The sequence below is a fragment of the Fusarium sambucinum genome, chromosome III (assembly GCF_050947815.1).
Source record: "Fusarium sambucinum isolate potato_lamoka chromosome III, whole genome shotgun sequence".
Lineage (NCBI taxonomy): Eukaryota > Fungi > Ascomycota > Sordariomycetes > Hypocreales > Nectriaceae > Fusarium > Fusarium sambucinum.
The window spans coordinates 1,610,675-1,628,722 of NC_139292.1; the positions used below are offsets into that span (position 1 = coordinate 1,610,675).

Genomic DNA, 18,048 nt, shown 5'->3' on the forward strand with positions numbered 1-18,048 from the left:
CATGGGGTTGTATATGGACCGGGCGCAATGAAAAGGGATCACATACATTCTTAATTAAAAGTAGTTTGTGTTTTAGGATTCTTCTATTCATGTTCCTTTTGTATACAATGTTGAGACACATCTTGAGTTCTGCGGTGCACGAAATTCATCGCATGGCATACACACAGAATATGATGCAGCTGAAAAAAATAACTCTGAAAAAAAGAATTTTATAAAACGTATAACCAGCTCTAGATACACCCATAGTTATCTTTCTTCGTAGACGGTATTTTCAGGTGGTGACCTCCAGGGTAGATGAAATGGGGTGCAATCATGATCATGACATCACCAACTCATAGTGTAATAAGACTTACCACAAAAGTTAGCACAACTCTGTGCTGTAATATTTCAATTCAATACCAAAATTAAGAATCAAATATGACAGACATCTATATAGTATGCTATCGAGTGCTCCCCTACTTGTGTAACTCTACTGACACTGTTAGGCCGGTGCTATTGCAGCATTTACAGTAGACGTCTTGGTCTACCCTCTTGATACTATCAAGACTCGTATGCAGAGTCAAGATTATCTCAAAACATATTCAGGGAGTTCGAAGAATATATGGGCTATAAGAGGGCTTTACCAAGGCATCGGAAGTGTAGTACTGGCTACTCTTCCAGCAGGTATGTCATGAACCGACGGATATGATGATCAACTCGGCTTATATATTGCAGCTGGTCTGTTCTTCTCAACATATGAGAGCGCGAAAAGAGTCATTGGCAATGCGACACCACTACCGCAGCCCTTGGTCCATTCAGCAGCTTCAGGAGTCGCAGAGATGGCTTCCTGTTTGATACTCGCACCAGCAGAAGTCATCAAGCAGAATGCACAAATGCTACAGAATGACAGTCACGGGGCCTCAAAGTCTGGGTCATCAACATCGCTACAGGCTTTCCGTCAGCTGGCCGGCGATGGTGCATCTCGACGCCTGTTTACTGGTTACACAGCGCTCGTTGCACGAAATTTACCTTTCACAGCTCTTCAATTCCCCATTTTTGAGCACGTACGTTCAACATACTGGACTTCCAAAGGACCTGGTAGTTCAGACCCAGGTTTGATTGAAACAGGGTTGGTGACAGGTCTAAGCGCAGGAAGCGCAGGATCAGTGGCAGCTTTCATAACCACACCAAGCGACGTTGTCAAGACGCGGATGATGTTGAGTGCCGGTAATCAGAACGAAAGCTCCAAGCAGGGCCAGGGTGAAGTTGCTGCTAAGATGGAGGGGAAACACCCAAAGAAGGGAGCATGGACCGTGTCCAAGGAGGTTTATCAGGAAAGAGGTGTTCGAGGCTTTTTCCGGGGTGCGGCTCTGCGATCATCATGGACGATGTTGGGAAGCGGACTATACTTGGGGTCTTACGAGGTGGCCAAGGTCTGGTTGAGAAGAGGGAAACCGGATGCTGAGGATGATGCTGCGCTATGAAGGGGAAGATGTAAGTCAAGATTAGACCATAGACAATTGATTCAAAGAACATATTTCAATTCAGCCATGTATGAGGAAAACAAACGTAAAATGCTGCAATACCATGAGTTTTACAAGTTACACCGCTGATATTCCAATGCAATGCAAAGGATCAACAAAGAAGACCATATACCCTATGTCGACATCCTTGTGGCTTCTGACGCCTTCCCCGGATTACATATGCGACATAACCGAGAACACATATAAAGTTTAGTCATGATCTAATTCTATGTAGGTTGGAATGCAATGTATTTACGGTTATGAACTCGTCTGTGTAAACAACAGTCATGTCCAAGATGCTCTTGTGACTTATTGACCTCAACAACTAACTACAGCAGGAAACTCAAGAGCTGGACAAGAGTACCGGAACTTTAGCGCCAACTGGAACTGTCACTGAGTCTTGGCTTGCACTAGTGGCGGACGGTTTTTTTGTCAGTTGAACACCCCTTGTTACACAAAAGTATACTCGTACCTATGTTCCGACCTCGCATTCTTCTCCTAGCAGATGCTAATATTTCGGCGAATAGTTATTGGTGTATGTGTCTAGCGGTGAGAAACTGACTCTTTCAAGTGCCGCTTTCAAAACAAGCGACTTCCCGAATGTCACCATTGATACATGTGCCCAATCCACGGGTCCAATAATGTTAAAGGCTGAAGTTGAAAACACTATTCAAACCCTGTCTACTTGAAAGTTTTGAGCTTGTTTCTTTGCTTTCTACACAGTTAGCCATAGAATCTTTCCATGCTACAAATAGAAGCCCTGGCTGACTCGAGGCAACGATTCTCACTGGTCTGGATCGATCAATCCATGTTTCGAGACAACCGGCCTCTCGCACTAACATGTCGGCATTGGCAGAAAGTCCCTGTGAGAGTCTTGACCGACCCACATGTACCACTTCGTCGTCGTCTCCTCCGGATGGTGTCATTTAGCACGTTATTTACGGCTTGATGGCCTAACATGCTGAGGAATGAATCTTTGTGACAATAAAAAGGCCGATGACTCGCTGTTGTAGTTTTGCCGTCTTGACTCGTAGTTGTCCAAAGTCTACCCCTCGAAATCTACCATTGTCCAAAACACAAAAGCAGTACCAGACAGACAGTTGATACAGACTGGATAACATCAAAGACACGACCGAATAACAAAATTTCTGCACTCACAGAAGCCACGATGGCAAATGTTGACATTCAAACGGCACCTGGTGCGGCTCTGGACATCTTCTCAAAGACTGTTGCGCAAGTCGACGTAAGAGAGATCAGCTCGACCCTGACTCCCTCGGATCGATATCTCGTACAATCGCCATATACGGAGCAGGACCATCTGCTCGATCTCGAAACCCTCGACAATGAGAACAAAATCCTTGCAAAAGCCCTGGGCAAATTTCGGGCTCTACGCGAAGATTATGCGACCGCACCATACACAGAATCTTTCAACTGGCCAGAAGTGATCGAAGAAGTGAAACGCCTTGCTCTCGAGTCTGGCAAGGGTTTCAAAGAGACGTCGTTCTATATCGTGGCATTCCGTTCACGAATCAAGCAAACAACTGAGTATGCCGATCTTGGCCGTCTCGACAAAGGAGCCCATGCTGAGGCTGTTGCAAGTGGTGGCTTCCTAAAGTGAGTTGAAGAACCTTGTGTTTCACGAGTCTTGCATATTGACATGAATAGGTACTGGTTCGGTGAGCCTGACTCAGTATTGGCCAACTTGGCAACTTGTATCTGGCGATCTCGAGAAGATGCAAAGAAGGGCGGCACTGGTCCAGCTCATCGTAAAGCTGCAGGGGCAACGCGGTCCATGTATGCATTCTGGCAGATTGATCAGCACCGACTCATCATTCGAGACAACGTTGAAGATTGGGAAATTATCCCATGGAAGGATTCAGAATAATGCTAAGAGTAAACTCTCCAGTTGTTTGCTCATCTTTTATGAGGCGTTTGGGAATATTTTCAAAAGTTCAGAAACGGGTTATGCTTTAGGGTGCGGACACTGAGTTTGGGAATATGGGACGGAACGAGTAAAAGGCGAACGGCGTTTATTTAAAAAAGAACACTGATTGGATATTGGTAGAAATCTAGATAGTAGACGACTTAAGAAATATAAAGAAGGCGCTTCCATAAATTGGTTTCAAGGCAATGTAAATCGTCGAAAGTTAAGCATAGAGACTATGCGCCGTAGAACAGAACGTAGCATGACCGGACTCGTGAGTAAGAAATCATCAAATCCATTAAACAGACAATTGCAAATAGTATCGAATGTTTTGACTTTTGAAAATGTATTGCATTACTGTTGCACGCATTCTGTCTGTTGGTGATAAATGGATGTAGTTATTCGGCTCTGCATCGTTCAAGCACGGGATATATAATCTGCCGTACTTCACCGCCTCAGCATCCCACAACGCCCACAAATGAGTACACGAAAAGTTTCGATATTTCCACCTTTAGAGTCCCGAGGCCTTGCAACACCACCCGCCCTTTTTGCGATCATAGTGCCGAACCTCTCTACGTCTCTCGCGGCCCCTTGAATATCTCCTCCCGAATTTTTGTCAAGATGGCGGACGCTCAGAACGATGCGCCTGCTACTGCGCCTTTCCAGGCCATCCAAGTCGAGGCTTTGGTGAGTTGAACATGCCCCACCTTTCGAGACCCCCTCTTGAAGTAGAAGTAAGAGGACTGACCTCAGTTCGTGGTGTCTATAGGTCATTATGAAGATCGCCAAGCACTGCTCTTCGGCTTTCCCTTCTGTTGCGACCGGAGCTATTGTTGGAATGGAGAGTGAAGGCCTCCTTGAAGTCACCAACACCTTCCCTTTCCCTACTGTCGACCCCACCACAACCGATGGCCACCAGAGCGATGCCTCGCAGCTCGCCGCTGCAGCTCCCCGACAGCAGAAGAACATTACCTACCAAAACGAGATGATCCGACACCTCAAGGAGGTCAACGTCGATGCCAACAACGTTGGTTGGTACACAAGTGCCACCATGGGCAACTTTGTCAACATGAACTTCGTTGAGAACCAGTTCCACTACCAAAGCACCAACGGAAACGCCGTCGCCCTCATTTACGATGCCAGCAAGAGTTCCCAGGGCAACTTGACCTTCCGAGCTTTCCGCCTGTCCCCTGCTTTCATGGCAGTCTATAAGGAGGGCAAGTTCACAACTGAGATGTAGGATGCCTCTTTATACCGCTGATGGTGATAAATATGCTAACAAAGACTAGCTTGCAAAAGTCCAAGCTCAGCTTCAAGGACATCCTTGACGAGGTCACTGTCAGCGTCCACAACTCCCACCTCCTCACAACTTTCCTCCACCAGATGCCATCCGCTCCCGTCAAGGGTGCCATTGAGCAGCCCACATCGCTCGATGACCTCCACCGCAAAGCTCTCGAGCCCCCTCTGTACCCCTCGATCGACAACCTCGACCTTGCGATCGACCCCTTCCTCGAGAAGACCTGCGATCTCCTCCTCGAGAGCATTGAGTCGCACTACACCGACCTCAACAACTTCCAATACTACCAGCGACAACTCGGCCGTGAGCAGACCAAGATCACACAATGGCAGACCAAGCGCAAGAATGAGAACGCCCAGCGTGCTGCTGCCAAGCAGGAGCCTCTTCCCGAGGACGAGTGGCAACGACTGTTCAAGCTTCCTCAGGAGCCTAGCCGACTGGAGGGTATGTTGAATGCCAAGCAGGTGGAGCAATACAGCAAGCAGGTGGATGGATTCACAGCCAACGTCAGTGCCAAGATGTTTGCTGTGAGGGAGGACTTGATGCCCAAATAGATGGAGAATGGATGAGACGGGGTTCAAAAAGTCTCGAAGAAATTCAAGAAAACGAGACGCTCAGTGATGGTTTGCATTGGCGGCGTTCCGGACAACGTGGAATAATATCGAGTGCTGGTCTAGATTTTAAAGCGTTGAGAAAGAGAGGAGCACTTGATGAGTACATGATGGACTAGCCTGACGTTGACGATGGTGACGTTGTTGAAAAGTCATAAAGAGAAGGACACGACTGTAGCCTTGATCCACAAACTCGGCTTCGTAGATAGCGCTTGCAAACCGAGCTCTCCAAGTATGAGAGTCTTGATCAATCTTAACGTTTAAAGAAGTATATGTATGGGATTACGATTTATCTGCATTTCTAAGACATTTGTGTTAGGCTATTGGGTATAGAAGAATAGTTTCAATTTATATGAGACATATTCTTCATACTGCAACTGCATATAGTGTGGAGTGATGCTTCTGTCACTGGGGTATCATTGCTGGTAGATGACAACAATAGGAAGCTAATATTTCTCAAGCATCTCTGACCATTGCACTCGGGACTAGCCTGGGAGGTCGGTCTGTATCTTGCAGGACGATCAATGACCCGTAGTATTCGCGTGAAGCGGTTCTCGGCTTCCGAGCGGGGAATATCAAGGGTCAGCACTGCACTGCATGGTACGCACGGTATGTAAAAGGTAGTAAACAATTGTGAGGCAAGACAAGACAAGACAAGACAAGACACGGACAGCTCAGAGCTTTGAATTGACAAGGTAGACGGGTAAATCTTGAACGGAAAACAGTCTAGTGTGGCTTTTGCCCACTCGTTGAACGAGAAAAATCAACGTGGTTGTCTACGGACCCTGTCCGTATTCGTACCAAGATCCGACTTGGATGAGCTTCCTAGGCTTTCCCACGATGAGAAAGCTCCTCCCGTCTCTTTCATTTTTTCTCTCCAATGTGGATTCTTATTAGGGGATACCGAGTCCCTGAGATCCACTCGGGTACCTGTTGAGGCGCCAACCGACCACCCGTTTAAAAGTATTTGTTGCCCCGCCTCAAAATTGCTCCGTCTCAATGGCAGCAGAAAATTCTGCCCCTCATTTTGCCGTCCATCTTTCTCACCGCCCGCGTAAACTGCCCCACCGACCCTTGCAAAACCCCTCCCCCTCCATTGACTCTCAGCCCATAGCAGTCGTCTTTCTGCCCCGCCCCAAGTTATCTTGTTGTCTCTGGTCTTCCATCTGCTAAGACTTCTTCAACCTACATATTCCTCCTCTTCCCTTTCACTTTTTTCTTTCTCTTCCTCTTCTTCTATTCTCTCTTCTCATCAATCCCTTCATCCTCTCCTCCACCTCATCCATCATGTCTGCTCCCGCCCACAAGTTCAAGGTCGCTGACCTTTCTCTTGCCGCCTTTGGCCGCAAGGAGATCGAGCTCGCTGAGAACGAGATGCCCGGTCTCATGCAGACCCGAGCCAAGTATGCTGCCGACCAGCCTCTCGCCGGTGCCCGCATCGCTGGTTGCCTTCACATGACCATCCAGACCGCCGTCCTCATCGAGACCCTCACTGCTCTCGGTGCTGAGGTTACCTGGACGAGCTGCAACATCTTCTCCACCCAGGACCACGCCGCTGCTGCCATTGCCGCCGCTGGTGTTCCCGTCTTCGCCTGGAAGGGCGAGACCGATGAGGAGTACAACTGGTGCCTCGAGCAGCAGCTTACTGCCTTCAAGGACAACAAGAAGCTCAACCTCATCCTCGACGACGGTGGTGACCTGACCACCCTTGTCCACCAGAAGTACCCTGAGATGCTCAAGGACTGCTTCGGTGTCTCTGAGGAGACCACCACCGGTGTCCACCACCTCTACCGCATGCTCCGTGACAACAAGCTCCTTGTCCCCGCCATCAACGTCAACGACTCCGTCACCAAGTCCAAGTTCGACAACCTTTACGGCTGCCGCGAGTCCCTTGTCGACGGTATCAAGCGTGCTACCGATGTCATGATTGCTGGCAAGGTCGCTGTCGTTGCCGGTTTCGGTGATGTCGGTAAGGGTTGCGCCATGGCCCTCCACGGAATGGGTGCTCGCGTCATTGTCACCGAGATTGACCCCATCAACGCTCTCCAGGCTGCTATGGCCGGTTACCAAGTCACCACCATGGAGAAGGCTGCCAAGTTCGGTCAGATCTTCGTCACCACCACTGGCTGCCGTGACATCCTCACTGGCGAGCACTTCGAGGCTATGCCTAACGATGCCATTGTTTGCAACATTGGTCACTTTGATATCGAGATTGACGTTGCTTGGCTCAAGAAGAACGCCAGCTCTGTCCAGAACATCAAGCCCCAGGTTGACCGTTTCCTCATGCCCAGCGGCCGCCACATCATCCTCCTTGCTGAGGGCCGTCTTGTCAACCTTGGCTGTGCTACCGGCCACTCTTCTTTCGTCATGTCCTGCTCTTTCACCAACCAGGTCCTTGCTCAGATCATGCTTTACAAGGCTGCTGACAAGTCCTGGGGTGAGAAGTACGTCGAGTTCGCCAAGACCGACAAGCTCGACGTTGGCGTCTACGTCCTCCCCAAGATCCTCGACGAGGAGGTCGCCCGTCTCCACCTTGATCACTGCCAGGCTGAGCTCTCCACCCTCAGCAACGTCCAGGCTGAGTACCTCGGCTTGACTGTCGAGGGTCCCTTCAAGGCCGACATCTACCGCTACTAAGCGCATAATCAATACCCAAGGATCCTTCAACTGGACTCCTACGTGTGACGAACTTTCCCTCTTCTGTCGACATGACAATCGGCAAAATTCTAGTTTCAACAGCATGAACTTGCATGGCATATGGGTCGGGAGAGTTACTAGGACATCTGCGGTTTTCTGATTTTTTTACTCTTCTCTTCTTTGTTTCTGCTTATTAGGGTTTACTTCTCTCATACCGAAGAGAAGGCTCCTCGCAGGGTGCAGGGAGGGGCAAAAAGATCTTTGCTTTTTCAACAAAATGGCGTTGGCTTTTTTGCTAATCATGATTCCCCCCTTCGAGATATAAAAACGGATGATGAATGGAATGAATATGGATGGATATGACCAAGACGAGACCTCCCCCACAGGGATGGAAGGAATGGTACCTCGATAAAGGTAGGCCCGTCAACCGTGGCCAGGATAGAGTAGAAATTCAAAAGAGATTTTCTTCCTCTAATATTTTGTTCGTTGTGTGACATATGTTCTGTAACGCTTGGCTTTGATGATTCGCGGTTGGTCTAACGTTGGGTGCTGTTGAAGTAATGGTTTCCAAGCTTGAGGCCGCTCATATTGCTTCACAACTGGTTTCAACTCTGGCACAAGCCATGTTGATGTATTTACGAATTGGAATGCCTTCTACAATGGACGAAATCAGTTGACGGATTTAGTTGTATTTATCTATAGATTCTATACTAACTAGATGAAACTGGGACCGAGTCTATTGCAGATCATTTTGCTCTGGCACGATACTCTTCAGCTTTCCCTCTGTCACTGCTAGGCGAATATTGTCAAAAGCCCAGGCTGCCATTGCCCTTTCGGTTTCCACTGTCCAAGTCCCCATGTGCGGGACAAGCAGTACGTTCTTGTTACTCACCAAACCTGGATGGATCTCAGGCTCATTCTCGAAAACGTCGAGTCCGGCGCTGGCAACTTGTCCTGACTCAAGGGCATCGACAAGAGCGGCTTCGTCCATTACAGCACCACGAGCGGTATTGACGATGACAACACCGCGCTTCATAATGTCGAACTGAGGCTTCGCGATTGTATGTCGTGTCTTGGACTATCAGAAGTTAATACATCTATTTGAGGATGTGGAACTCTTGAGTTGACTCACGTTCAGGGGTAGGTTGAGACTCAACACATCGCTTTCTTTGAGAAGAGTCTCAAAGTCAACATACTCAGCCTCGCCTTCTAGTTCTGGAGCTAAACGGCTGCGGTTATAGTACTTGACAGTCATGCCAAAAGCACGAGCTTTGCGGGCGACATTACGACCTATACCACCCATTCCTAGGATACCCAGCACCTTGCCTTGGGGATCGTGGCCTAGTGAGGGAGCAGGGTTGCCACGCCAAGTGCCTTCACGGAGAGTGAAGATACTAGATGAGAGGTTTCTTAAAGCACCGATGAGTAGGAAGATGGTTATATCAGCTGTTGCATCATCTACAGCTGTTGGCGTGTTGGAAACACGGATACCACGTGAAGTGCATTCTGGGATATGAATCTGATCATATCCAGCGCCTGAGAGAGTCAGTAAACTTGTGCTATTTGTGGCTTGAGATGATGGGTCGGGCCGTACCGTTATGGCAGATAAACTTGAGTGTCTTGGGAAGATTATCAAGTAACTCGGCATCAAACATGCCAGCAGTGCTGTAAGTCTTGTTTGTGCGGTAGATAGCCTCGATTCCATCAAAGGCGCCAGATTTGCTCTCCTCTAAGAAACCAGCTCGATCTGTTGATTTGGGCCAGATTACCTCTACAACCTCAGAGAGCGAGTCGAACTCCTCTTGAGCTCTGAGTAAGCTGTGAGCATAATCGAACAATAACCCGAAATTATTGACTTCTTGGGGGACTTACTGCTTGGTATTACCCAGGAAGAGAACTTTAGGTTTGTGTGTCATATTGAGCAATTTTTGATCTGTAATTGGGACGGAAGATGTGTCTGAAGAACAAGGATGTATGGTTCTTTTCTTGATGATCTTTGATGTAAAGAGTTGTCCTCCGGGTTATATATCAAATCGTCGGCTTTCATGCCGAAGTTCGATAACAAGATTGATTAGACTAACCACCGGTTCATGGCGGGGTTGAAGTGGGGGTGGGGTTCTTGGAAGGCGTCATTTGAAGTCCCTTGGTACTAGATAACAGAAAAGTCGGCCTTTGAGTTCTACGATACAAAATAAATAGCTTAAGAAGTCTTGTCTAAATGGAACAAACTGACATACTAATTTCGTCTCTAAATAGTCCGAGTCCGTCCTACTAAGCCGTGTCGTATGTATCGGCGGATGGAAAAAACAGGTAAGATCGGCATGAATCCTATAGTTTAGAATCTTGAGTATATTGATAAGGCTTAGGCCTCAACTTAAAGAACAAAGAAATAACAACCAAGGCAATGTATATACAGCTCCAACACGCTACAGCCCATAAGATCCTGCAACAAAAGCACTTACATGAGCAATCGCCAAGCACCAAGCAACAGCGCCGCGAAACCTGTGCACACACCCATCAACCACTGCAGCGACTGAAATTTGACCTGCTCCAGTTTCTCTCGCAGTGCTGCAACCTCCTGCTCGATCTTTGCCTCTGTCTCCTTGATCTTGAGCTCCTGTCCTACAGCTTCCTCTCGGATACGGCCCTTCTCCAGGCTAAGGTCGAGGCGAACGCTAGCTTGCGTACGGCTAATCTCGTCCCGAAGGCGGTTACTAAGCTTGGCAATATCATTTGTTACTCGTTCGTGCGCGGTACGTGTTGTGTTGGATTCTGTCGAGTCGGCTGAGAGAATCTCGGAACGTAGCTTGGCAAAATCGACCTTTTGGGTGTATGTTGCTTTGGCGGCATCGTCGCGGAGGACCATTGTCCTTGTAAGATTTTGGATGCTTAATGACAGGTTAGTATTGTTATTGATTGCAGGTTTCGTGATTCCAATGCGTACCTCTCCTCAATAGCGTCATTCAGCACCTTCATCATAGCAGCCGATTGCTCCTCTGTAAACCCTTCACCCTGTAACCGCTTCACAAACTTGAGTGTATCAAAGTGGTGGTCCCTTTGCCTAAAGGCTGTTGCATGGAAAGCCCTTTTAGTAACAGGGCTAACGATTCGAGATTGTCGTTGATCGGTAGAAGGGGTCGAGATCGAGGCGAACGGCCGGGCTGCTCGTGAGACTGAGAGCGGTGCCCAGCTAAGGCGTGGAAGAAGGAACCTAGGCAGCATCTCGGCTGCTGCAATGGAAGGGGCTGCCATAACTACTCGGTGGATGGCTGATATGAAACGGGTTGGCTATAGGTGGTTGTTGAGACGAGCTGCGATGTCGGCTGGTGGGTAACAGAAAAGTTAGCCTCTAAGCTTTAGGTAAAAAAGGAAACGGTCTAAGAAATTTGATCTAGATAACATAAACTTACCTATTGATTTCGCCTCTTATGCTTCCAGCAGCCAGTTTTTTTGATAATCTGAGGGGAGGGGGAGGATGGAGTTGAAGAATCTAACTACCAGCTTGTGACGTTAAAGTTAATTGACAGGAGCGGGAAACATCGGGTTTGATTGGCCCCTGAAGCTAAAGTGCATGCAGCCAATAGGATGTCGCTGATGCTAAATTTGCAACCAATTAAGGGTAAGGGAATCTTACTTTGCAATGTAACCCTGAGATCTAATACTAGACATGCCTGGTAGATAGGTAGATCCTGGTATTTTCCTCATGTAATTAATTTTAACCCATCTATTGTAAGGCTAACTATAAATTTGTTTCTAGTACTATTAAGCCTATTAAACTATTAAGGGAAACCCCTAAATCTCCATCTAGTAAAACGAAATGATATGCCCAGTGCCTATTCCATGTAGAAAAGATAAAGATAACCTGCGAGCTGTAGAGTACAAAAATAAGTAACCCAAGAGCATTGTTTACATAGGTACAAAGTTAACTAACTGATTTCGTGGCTTATGCTTCGAGCGGCCAATTTTTCGAATATCCCAAGGTGGGCGTCTATTATTTGTCTAGAAAACATATAGTAAGTTCTTGTTCAAACAATAGATTGCGAGTAAACTGTAAAGTGACCAACACATAGATAGTTATGCTAAATCTTAGCTCAAGGTTGTTTGTTTACAAAATTATTAACCTTGGCTCCAGATGATGCTCATGACAAACACAAAACACCAGATCTACGGAGTTCAGATAAGCAAATTCCGCAAGTACCTATCTAAGGGGTGGTTGATTACCTGTACTACAACATCTCGGCCAATTGCTACCAAACGCCATAAGTCTCCGAACCATTGTAGAATAATCAAGGGATGTTTTTAATTAATGAAGCCCCTCAACACTCTCATAATTCGATCTGGAGCTCGGGTCAACTACAGCTTTGAATGTTCTGAGACAGTAAGCCGGATTTAGTCGAATCCCGAATCCCGCTAATTATATCCCCTAACTCCGGGCTTTTCGCAATTCTCTACCCCCTTCAAGTACAGCATCCGGAATTCCTGTTATACGACCGGAATTTATTCAACTTTTTTGTTAACTAACGTACATGGTCTTAATTGGCGAAAATTACACAGGCAAACAATGGCACCACCTGATCTGGCAGCCTCTGCAACATCCAGTACGACAGGGACACCCGCCGGCTATGGTAGGGCGTGTACTGCATGCCAGAGAGCAAAATGCAAGTGCATCTTGAGAGCTTCTGGCCAAGACTGCGAAAGATGTCATCGTCTTGGAAAGCCATGTCAAACAATGGCGACGTCGCGAAAGCGAGTTCCTAAGAAATCCACCTCTTCCAGAACCGCTCAATTAGAAGAGAAGCTTGAAGATCTTGTCACTATCTTACGCGCAGCTCAACCGTCAAATGGACACCTGCAGCCGTCGAATTCGGGCGAATCTAGTCCCTTGATGAATCCGTCCAACATGTATCACCTCACGAGCCGCTTGGAATCTCTAGCAACTGCTGCAGCGTCGTCTTCATCTGAACCCCAGCCTCGCTCATATCCTGCACCTCATAGTTATGGTTCCAAAAGCACAGGGGACGGTCACATGTATACATCGCCCTCCAGCATTGGAGAAGATACATCATCGCTGCCTGAACCTACACCAGAAGAGGCTGAAGCATATCTGGCGAAGTTCAAGGCGTGGCTGGAAAAGTTCCCGTGCATAGTTTTACCACACGATATGACAGCTGCGGCTTTGCGACAAGAGAGGCCGTTTATGTGGCTATGTATTATGAACATCACGTCAATGTCCGTTGAACAGCAGATGAAAATGAAAGATCGAGTTCGACAAGAATTAGCTACAAGAGTCATCATCAACCATGAGAGATCCATGGACTGCCTTCAAGGAATTATTTGCTATGTTACCTGGTTAGTTTATCGTCGCCGCTTCCCACTGTAGCTGTTCTGACGTCTTATAAAGGGCCTCCACTACTTCCAGCCCAGGTAAACCTTTTATCGTCACGTTTTGCCAAATGGCCGTCTTGATTGCCTATGAGCTTGGTCTTACAAAAGCCCCTGTTGAGGAACAATACTTTACAGTATGTTTCAAACTTTGGGGAGGACGACCTGCTCCGCCGCGGTTACGCACACTGGAGGAACGGCGAACCGTTGTGTCACTTTGGTTTCTAACTTCCGTGTAAGTTTCATCCTTTCGCTTTCTGGCCACTTCTGATTTGGGTAGCATGTCATCTTTCATTGGCAAGATGGAAACTCTACACTGGACTCCGCATATGAGTGATTGTCTTGACGTCTTGGAGAGAGAGAAGCGGTATCCCTCTGATGAGCTGCTGGCTGCATTCGTTAGATACCAGCTTGTGGCAGATGAAGCACAGAAATTGTTAGTTCGCGATGTCATGGGCGATCCGTCCCCACCACCTACGTACATTTTTAGAAAGAGCTTGCTTGCCAAACTGCAGGCGGTTCGGGACGGGTTACCCTTGAACATGCCTGTGACCCGTAAGTACAAGATGAGTAACTGTTGCTAGGCCACGCTAACAGATGCAGAGGTATTACAAGCACATGCGCTTGTAACAGAGGTTCAAGTTAATTCAGTCGGTCTCTTCATGCAAAACATTCCAGTCAATCAACGAATTGAGAGCATGTATGCCTGTCTTAAAGCAATCAGGGCATGGTACGATGTGTTCTTCGGTATCCCTGTTGAGGAGGTTGCAGGAGTTCCCTTTGCAGTCTATATTCAATTATCACAAATTCAGATAGCTTTGTACCGGCTCACTACGTCCGAGGACCCTGCTTGGGACAAAGAGGTGGTGCGGAACACGGCTGACTTAGTGGTGCTTTTGGATCAAGTCATTGACTTCTTTACCCGTATAGACTCGGTTTACAAAATGAAGGTCAGTGCAGGCGAGGAGACAGTGTTCCTGATGGGGGCCAAAATCATGCGAAATATCCGGAACTCTTGGGAACCTGTATTATCGAGACATCTCAGCAGTGTTCCTTCATCTGCTGCGAACCAAGAGGCGGTTCAATCGATGCCAGCACCAAATCCACCAGACCAACAAAGCCTAGACATGGCAGCTGTCAATATGATGGATTTTGGGGATATTACATGGATGTCTGACGTTTTTGGGCCTTGGGAGTTCTAGTACCTAACGATGTTTGCGATCGCAATTATTGAGATCCGATTAGGCAATGCCGAGTGAAGGATTCGTTTTGTGGTAAGCAAATGTTGGCTCGAGTGGTTTTGTTTGGTTGAACGGAATTCAGTTCAAAAACGATACCCAACTCCGTCTACACCACCCCAACTTTAACACCATAACAATTATTAAGTGTTCGGGATCGGGAATACGTTGCAGAATATCCCGGTAGCTCCCATGCTTATGTCTAGTGTGTTTGTTTCATGAAACATATAAGAGAACATAATGCCCGACATGCCAAGCAACCTCAAAGTCATTACAGCCCTTTCGAACCTGCATCTCGGCACAATATATAACCAACATTGCCAATATGGCTACGGAAACTCCCAAAGAAGAGCGAATCGACCTCCAAGCTCCCCTTAGCGAAAACGAAAAGACAACATCTTCCTCGAATACTCCCACATTACACGAGCCAGCCCAAGAAGAAATTCAAGCGAAACCAGAAGTCGAACTCTCACCAGAGCAAGAGGAAGGGGAAACCCAGTGGTTGAAAGGATGGGAACTCGCAAGCATGATGACCTCTCTTACACTTGCTGCCTTCTTGATGTTGCTTGACATGTCGATCATCAGCACGGTACAGCCTCACGTCCACCAACTCACCCGACTGGTATTGATGAATATTTAGGCTATTCCTCGCATCACATCGGACTTTCACTCTTTACATGACATAGGATGGTATGCTAGCGCATACAATCTTGCGAGGTAAGCTCAGCACTAGGTTGTGTTATCTTGTATTTGCTGACCATGAGATCCAATCAACAGTGCTGCCCTCCAACCACTTACAGGCAAATTATACATGTACTTTAACACTCGGGTAAGTTGTTCCATGTTAATGAGTACCTATAGCTCAAATCTCACAAATGATAGTGGATCTTCTTGAGTCTGTTCTTTGTCTTTGAGCTCGGCAATTTGATTTGCGGTGTTGCCCAGTCGTCCAATATGCTCATTATTGGTCGTGCGATCTCGGGCATTGGCTCATCTGGCATTCAGAATGGCGCGCTCACGATCATCGCATCGGCAGTGCCTATACATAAGCGCCCATCTCTAGTAGGAATTCTTATGGGGTTTGCTCAGTTGGGAATTGTTAGCGGTCCCTTGGTAGGAGGCGCTTTCACCCAATATACTACTTGGCGATGGTGTAAGTCAACGACTCTGCACCACGACTGGCCTCGACCTATCGCTAACTATTGCACAGGTTTCTATATCAACCTCCCAATTGGCGCCATCTGTACAGTTTTGATCCTTATCGTTCATATTCCCAACCACCGTGCTCCCACAGATGAAACTGTCATGCATCTTCTGAAAACAAAGTTCGATTTCACAGGCCTAGTCATGTTCAGCCCAAGTGTAGTCATGCTACTGCTGGCACTCCAGTGGGGCGGTGTCGATTATGCTTGGGACTCTGCGTCAATTATCGGTCTCTTTTGTGGTGGTGGTATTCTATTCACGATATTCATAATCTGGGAGCATCATGTTGGTACGGATGCAATGATCCCGATGCCCATCGTGCGCACGAGACAAGTCTGGACTTCGTGCTTAACCCAGCTATTCTTATTTTCAACGGTTATGGTGGCGTCTTTCTACCTGCCTGTCTATTTCCAGTCGGCTAAAGATGCGTCACCGTTTAAAAGTGGTGTCAACCTGCTCCCTAGCATTCTCATGTTGATTGTGGCGGCTGTTTCAAGTGGTATTCTAGGTAAGCTTCCTTCATAGAGATTAGGGGATCTTTACTGACAATGGATGTAACAGTTCAGAAAATCGGTTATTACATACCTTTCGCGGCTTCCAGTGCGATTATCTCAGCTATAGGATTCGGCCTCGCATCGACCATGGGTCCTTATACTTCAACCGCCAAATGGGCAGGCTACCAGATCTTGATAGGTTTTGGTCGTGGACTCGGCATTCAGATGCCCATCATCGCTGTCCAGGCTAACACAAAACCTGAAGTGACACCCATCGCCATGTCAATTTTGACGTTTTCCCAAACCTTTGGGGGCGCCATTTTCGTAACTGCCGGCAACGTTATCTTTACCCATGAACTCCGCGAAGAACTTATCGAAAGACTTCCCAGCCTTGATCCTGATATGATCATCGACGCTGGTGCTGGTGCTGTAAGCGAGGTTGTTTCTGAGGAAAATCTACCCGGTGTTTTGTGGTCATACTCTAAAGGCACGCGAGCAACATTCTTACTTTGTGTAGCTTCAGCATGTGTTATGCTTGTTACATCTTTTGGTATGGGTTGGAAAGACATCAGGAAGAAGCCTGCAGCCAATGCTGGTGAAGCTTGAAGTTTGATGAGCGGAAAGTTAGTTTAGGGTGGCGCTTGGTTTGGGGTTCAAATTGTACATCTGAGTATCGCCATGGTGGTGTTTGGAGTTGACGTGCGGGTAGCGTTAGTTTTCCATTGGGCGAGGATTTATCACTAATCTCCACTGAAAATAATTATCATACCTAGGTAGCAAAGAATATGTTTTTAGGAGTTTGTTACATAGTGGATTTATTATAACTATAAATCTTATGTGATGTTGGTGGATTCTTAATATTTCTAACATCTGTAGGGTAAACTTTTCTGTACTCAATACCCAAGTTTGCTCCTCATGCATCATCAACCAAACATTTCCTTCATCAAGATTATATCTTCCAAGTATTTTGCATCGAAAACTTCCCAGCTGTGGCTAAGACAAGAAACAAATCTTGGATATTTTTATACTCAAAAGAAACATTTTGCTACGATGAATCGACCTAATCGGCCTCGCAATCGCCAACCTCGCCCTCCACGCCAGCAGCAAAATAATCAACGGGGTGGCTCATCACGACCATCTCGGGCACCGGGAACGCCACAACAAGCAGCAGGCACAGTCCCAAAAGTGCACCAGGTCATACCCGGAGCATCTGTATTTATCATTCTGAAAGAAGATCAGCCGACAGGAGAGGAGACAAAGGGAATAGTCCAAGATGTTCTCACACGAGGCAATCATCCACGAGGAATCAAAGTGCGACTACGAGACGGCCAGGTGGGTAGGGTACAAAGAATGGGCAACGCCTCTGAAGCTACTCCTGCGCCCCCAGATGAGCCGAGAGCGCAAGCAGCATCTTCAAGTTCAAGATTTACTATGCGATATACGGATGTGAGACAGGACGATGAGTTTGCTACGGGCCCGCCGCCTAGGAGCTTGGCAGATTTCATACCAGATTTTGAAGATAGTTCGACAAATGCGCCGAATGCTGGAGTTGAGACGGTCAAATGCCCTTTTTGCGACAAGTTTGAAGGTGATGAGGTTGCTGTTACACATCATATTGATCAGGAGCATTTGTCCTAGTGTTGGATACTGAGTTTGGCATATAATGTCTGGAGCCAAGTGATGAAGTGCGATGGGATAGGGAGATCACATGGTATCTACTTTATGAACAACTGTTTGTATTGCATCCAAACCAAATCTTT

The 18,048-nt window shown here is 47.2% G+C and overlaps 9 protein-coding genes across 9 annotated transcripts; 7 read left to right on the forward strand and 2 right to left on the reverse strand.

Moving 5' to 3' along the window:
- Nucleotides 1-417: 417 nt before the first annotated feature.
- FSST1_010745 (mitochondrial carrier domain-containing protein) lies at nt 418-1,463 on the forward strand (the record flags this gene model as incomplete). The annotated part of the gene is made up of 3 exons (XM_083233808.1): nt 418-435; nt 486-663; nt 715-1,463. 3 exons carry the CDS (start codon nt 418-420, stop codon nt 1,461-1,463), a joined length of 945 nt encoding a protein of 314 aa, XP_083080441.1.
- Nucleotides 1,464-2,670: 1,207 nt separating this feature from the next.
- FSST1_010746 (uncharacterized protein) lies at nt 2,671-3,387 on the forward strand (the record flags this gene model as incomplete). The annotated part of the gene is made up of 2 exons (XM_083233809.1): nt 2,671-3,116; nt 3,168-3,387. The coding sequence occupies 2 exons, from the start codon at nt 2,671-2,673 to the stop codon at nt 3,385-3,387; spliced, it is 666 nt and encodes a 221-aa protein (XP_083080442.1).
- Nucleotides 3,388-4,047: 660 nt separating this feature from the next.
- Nucleotides 4,048-5,277, forward strand: FSST1_010747 (uncharacterized protein; the record flags this gene model as incomplete). The annotated part of the gene is made up of 3 exons (XM_083233810.1): nt 4,048-4,113; nt 4,196-4,662; nt 4,716-5,277. 3 exons carry the CDS (start codon nt 4,048-4,050, stop codon nt 5,275-5,277), a joined length of 1,095 nt encoding a protein of 364 aa, XP_083080443.1.
- Nucleotides 5,278-6,621: 1,344 nt separating this feature from the next.
- Nucleotides 6,622-7,971, forward strand: FSST1_010748 (adenosylhomocysteinase; the record flags this gene model as incomplete). Its single annotated transcript, XM_083233811.1, has 1 exon — nt 6,622-7,971. One exon carries the CDS (start codon nt 6,622-6,624, stop codon nt 7,969-7,971), a length of 1,350 nt encoding a protein of 449 aa, XP_083080444.1.
- A 736-nt stretch (nt 7,972-8,707) lies between these two features.
- FSST1_010749 (D-isomer specific 2-hydroxyacid dehydrogenase) lies at nt 8,708-9,887 on the reverse strand (the record flags this gene model as incomplete). The annotated part of the gene is made up of 4 exons (XM_083233812.1): nt 8,708-9,049; nt 9,104-9,507; nt 9,566-9,780; nt 9,844-9,887. 4 exons carry the CDS (start codon nt 9,885-9,887, stop codon nt 8,708-8,710), a joined length of 1,005 nt encoding a protein of 334 aa, XP_083080445.1.
- Nucleotides 9,888-10,429: 542 nt separating this feature from the next.
- Nucleotides 10,430-11,223, reverse strand: FSST1_010750 (CCDC90 family protein; the record flags this gene model as incomplete). Its single annotated transcript, XM_083233813.1, has 2 exons — nt 10,430-10,859; nt 10,916-11,223. The coding sequence occupies 2 exons, from the start codon at nt 11,221-11,223 to the stop codon at nt 10,430-10,432; spliced, it is 738 nt and encodes a 245-aa protein (XP_083080446.1).
- Nucleotides 11,224-12,532: 1,309 nt separating this feature from the next.
- Nucleotides 12,533-14,555, forward strand: FSST1_010751 (uncharacterized protein; the record flags this gene model as incomplete). The annotated part of the gene is made up of 4 exons (XM_083233814.1): nt 12,533-13,320; nt 13,373-13,588; nt 13,634-13,908; nt 13,957-14,555. 4 exons carry the CDS (start codon nt 12,533-12,535, stop codon nt 14,553-14,555), a joined length of 1,878 nt encoding a protein of 625 aa, XP_083080447.1.
- A 361-nt stretch (nt 14,556-14,916) lies between these two features.
- Nucleotides 14,917-16,894, forward strand: FSST1_010752 (major facilitator superfamily domain-containing protein; the record flags this gene model as incomplete). Its single annotated transcript, XM_083233816.1, has 6 exons — nt 14,917-15,180; nt 15,232-15,308; nt 15,369-15,420; nt 15,474-15,744; nt 15,802-16,302; nt 16,356-16,894. 6 exons carry the CDS (start codon nt 14,917-14,919, stop codon nt 16,892-16,894), a joined length of 1,704 nt encoding a protein of 567 aa, XP_083080448.1.
- Nucleotides 16,895-17,338: 444 nt separating this feature from the next.
- Nucleotides 17,339-17,926, forward strand: FSST1_010753 (YwbE family protein; the record flags this gene model as incomplete). Its single annotated transcript, XM_083233817.1, has 1 exon — nt 17,339-17,926. One exon carries the CDS (start codon nt 17,339-17,341, stop codon nt 17,924-17,926), a length of 588 nt encoding a protein of 195 aa, XP_083080449.1.
- Between the last annotated feature and the right edge of the window lie 122 nt (nt 17,927-18,048).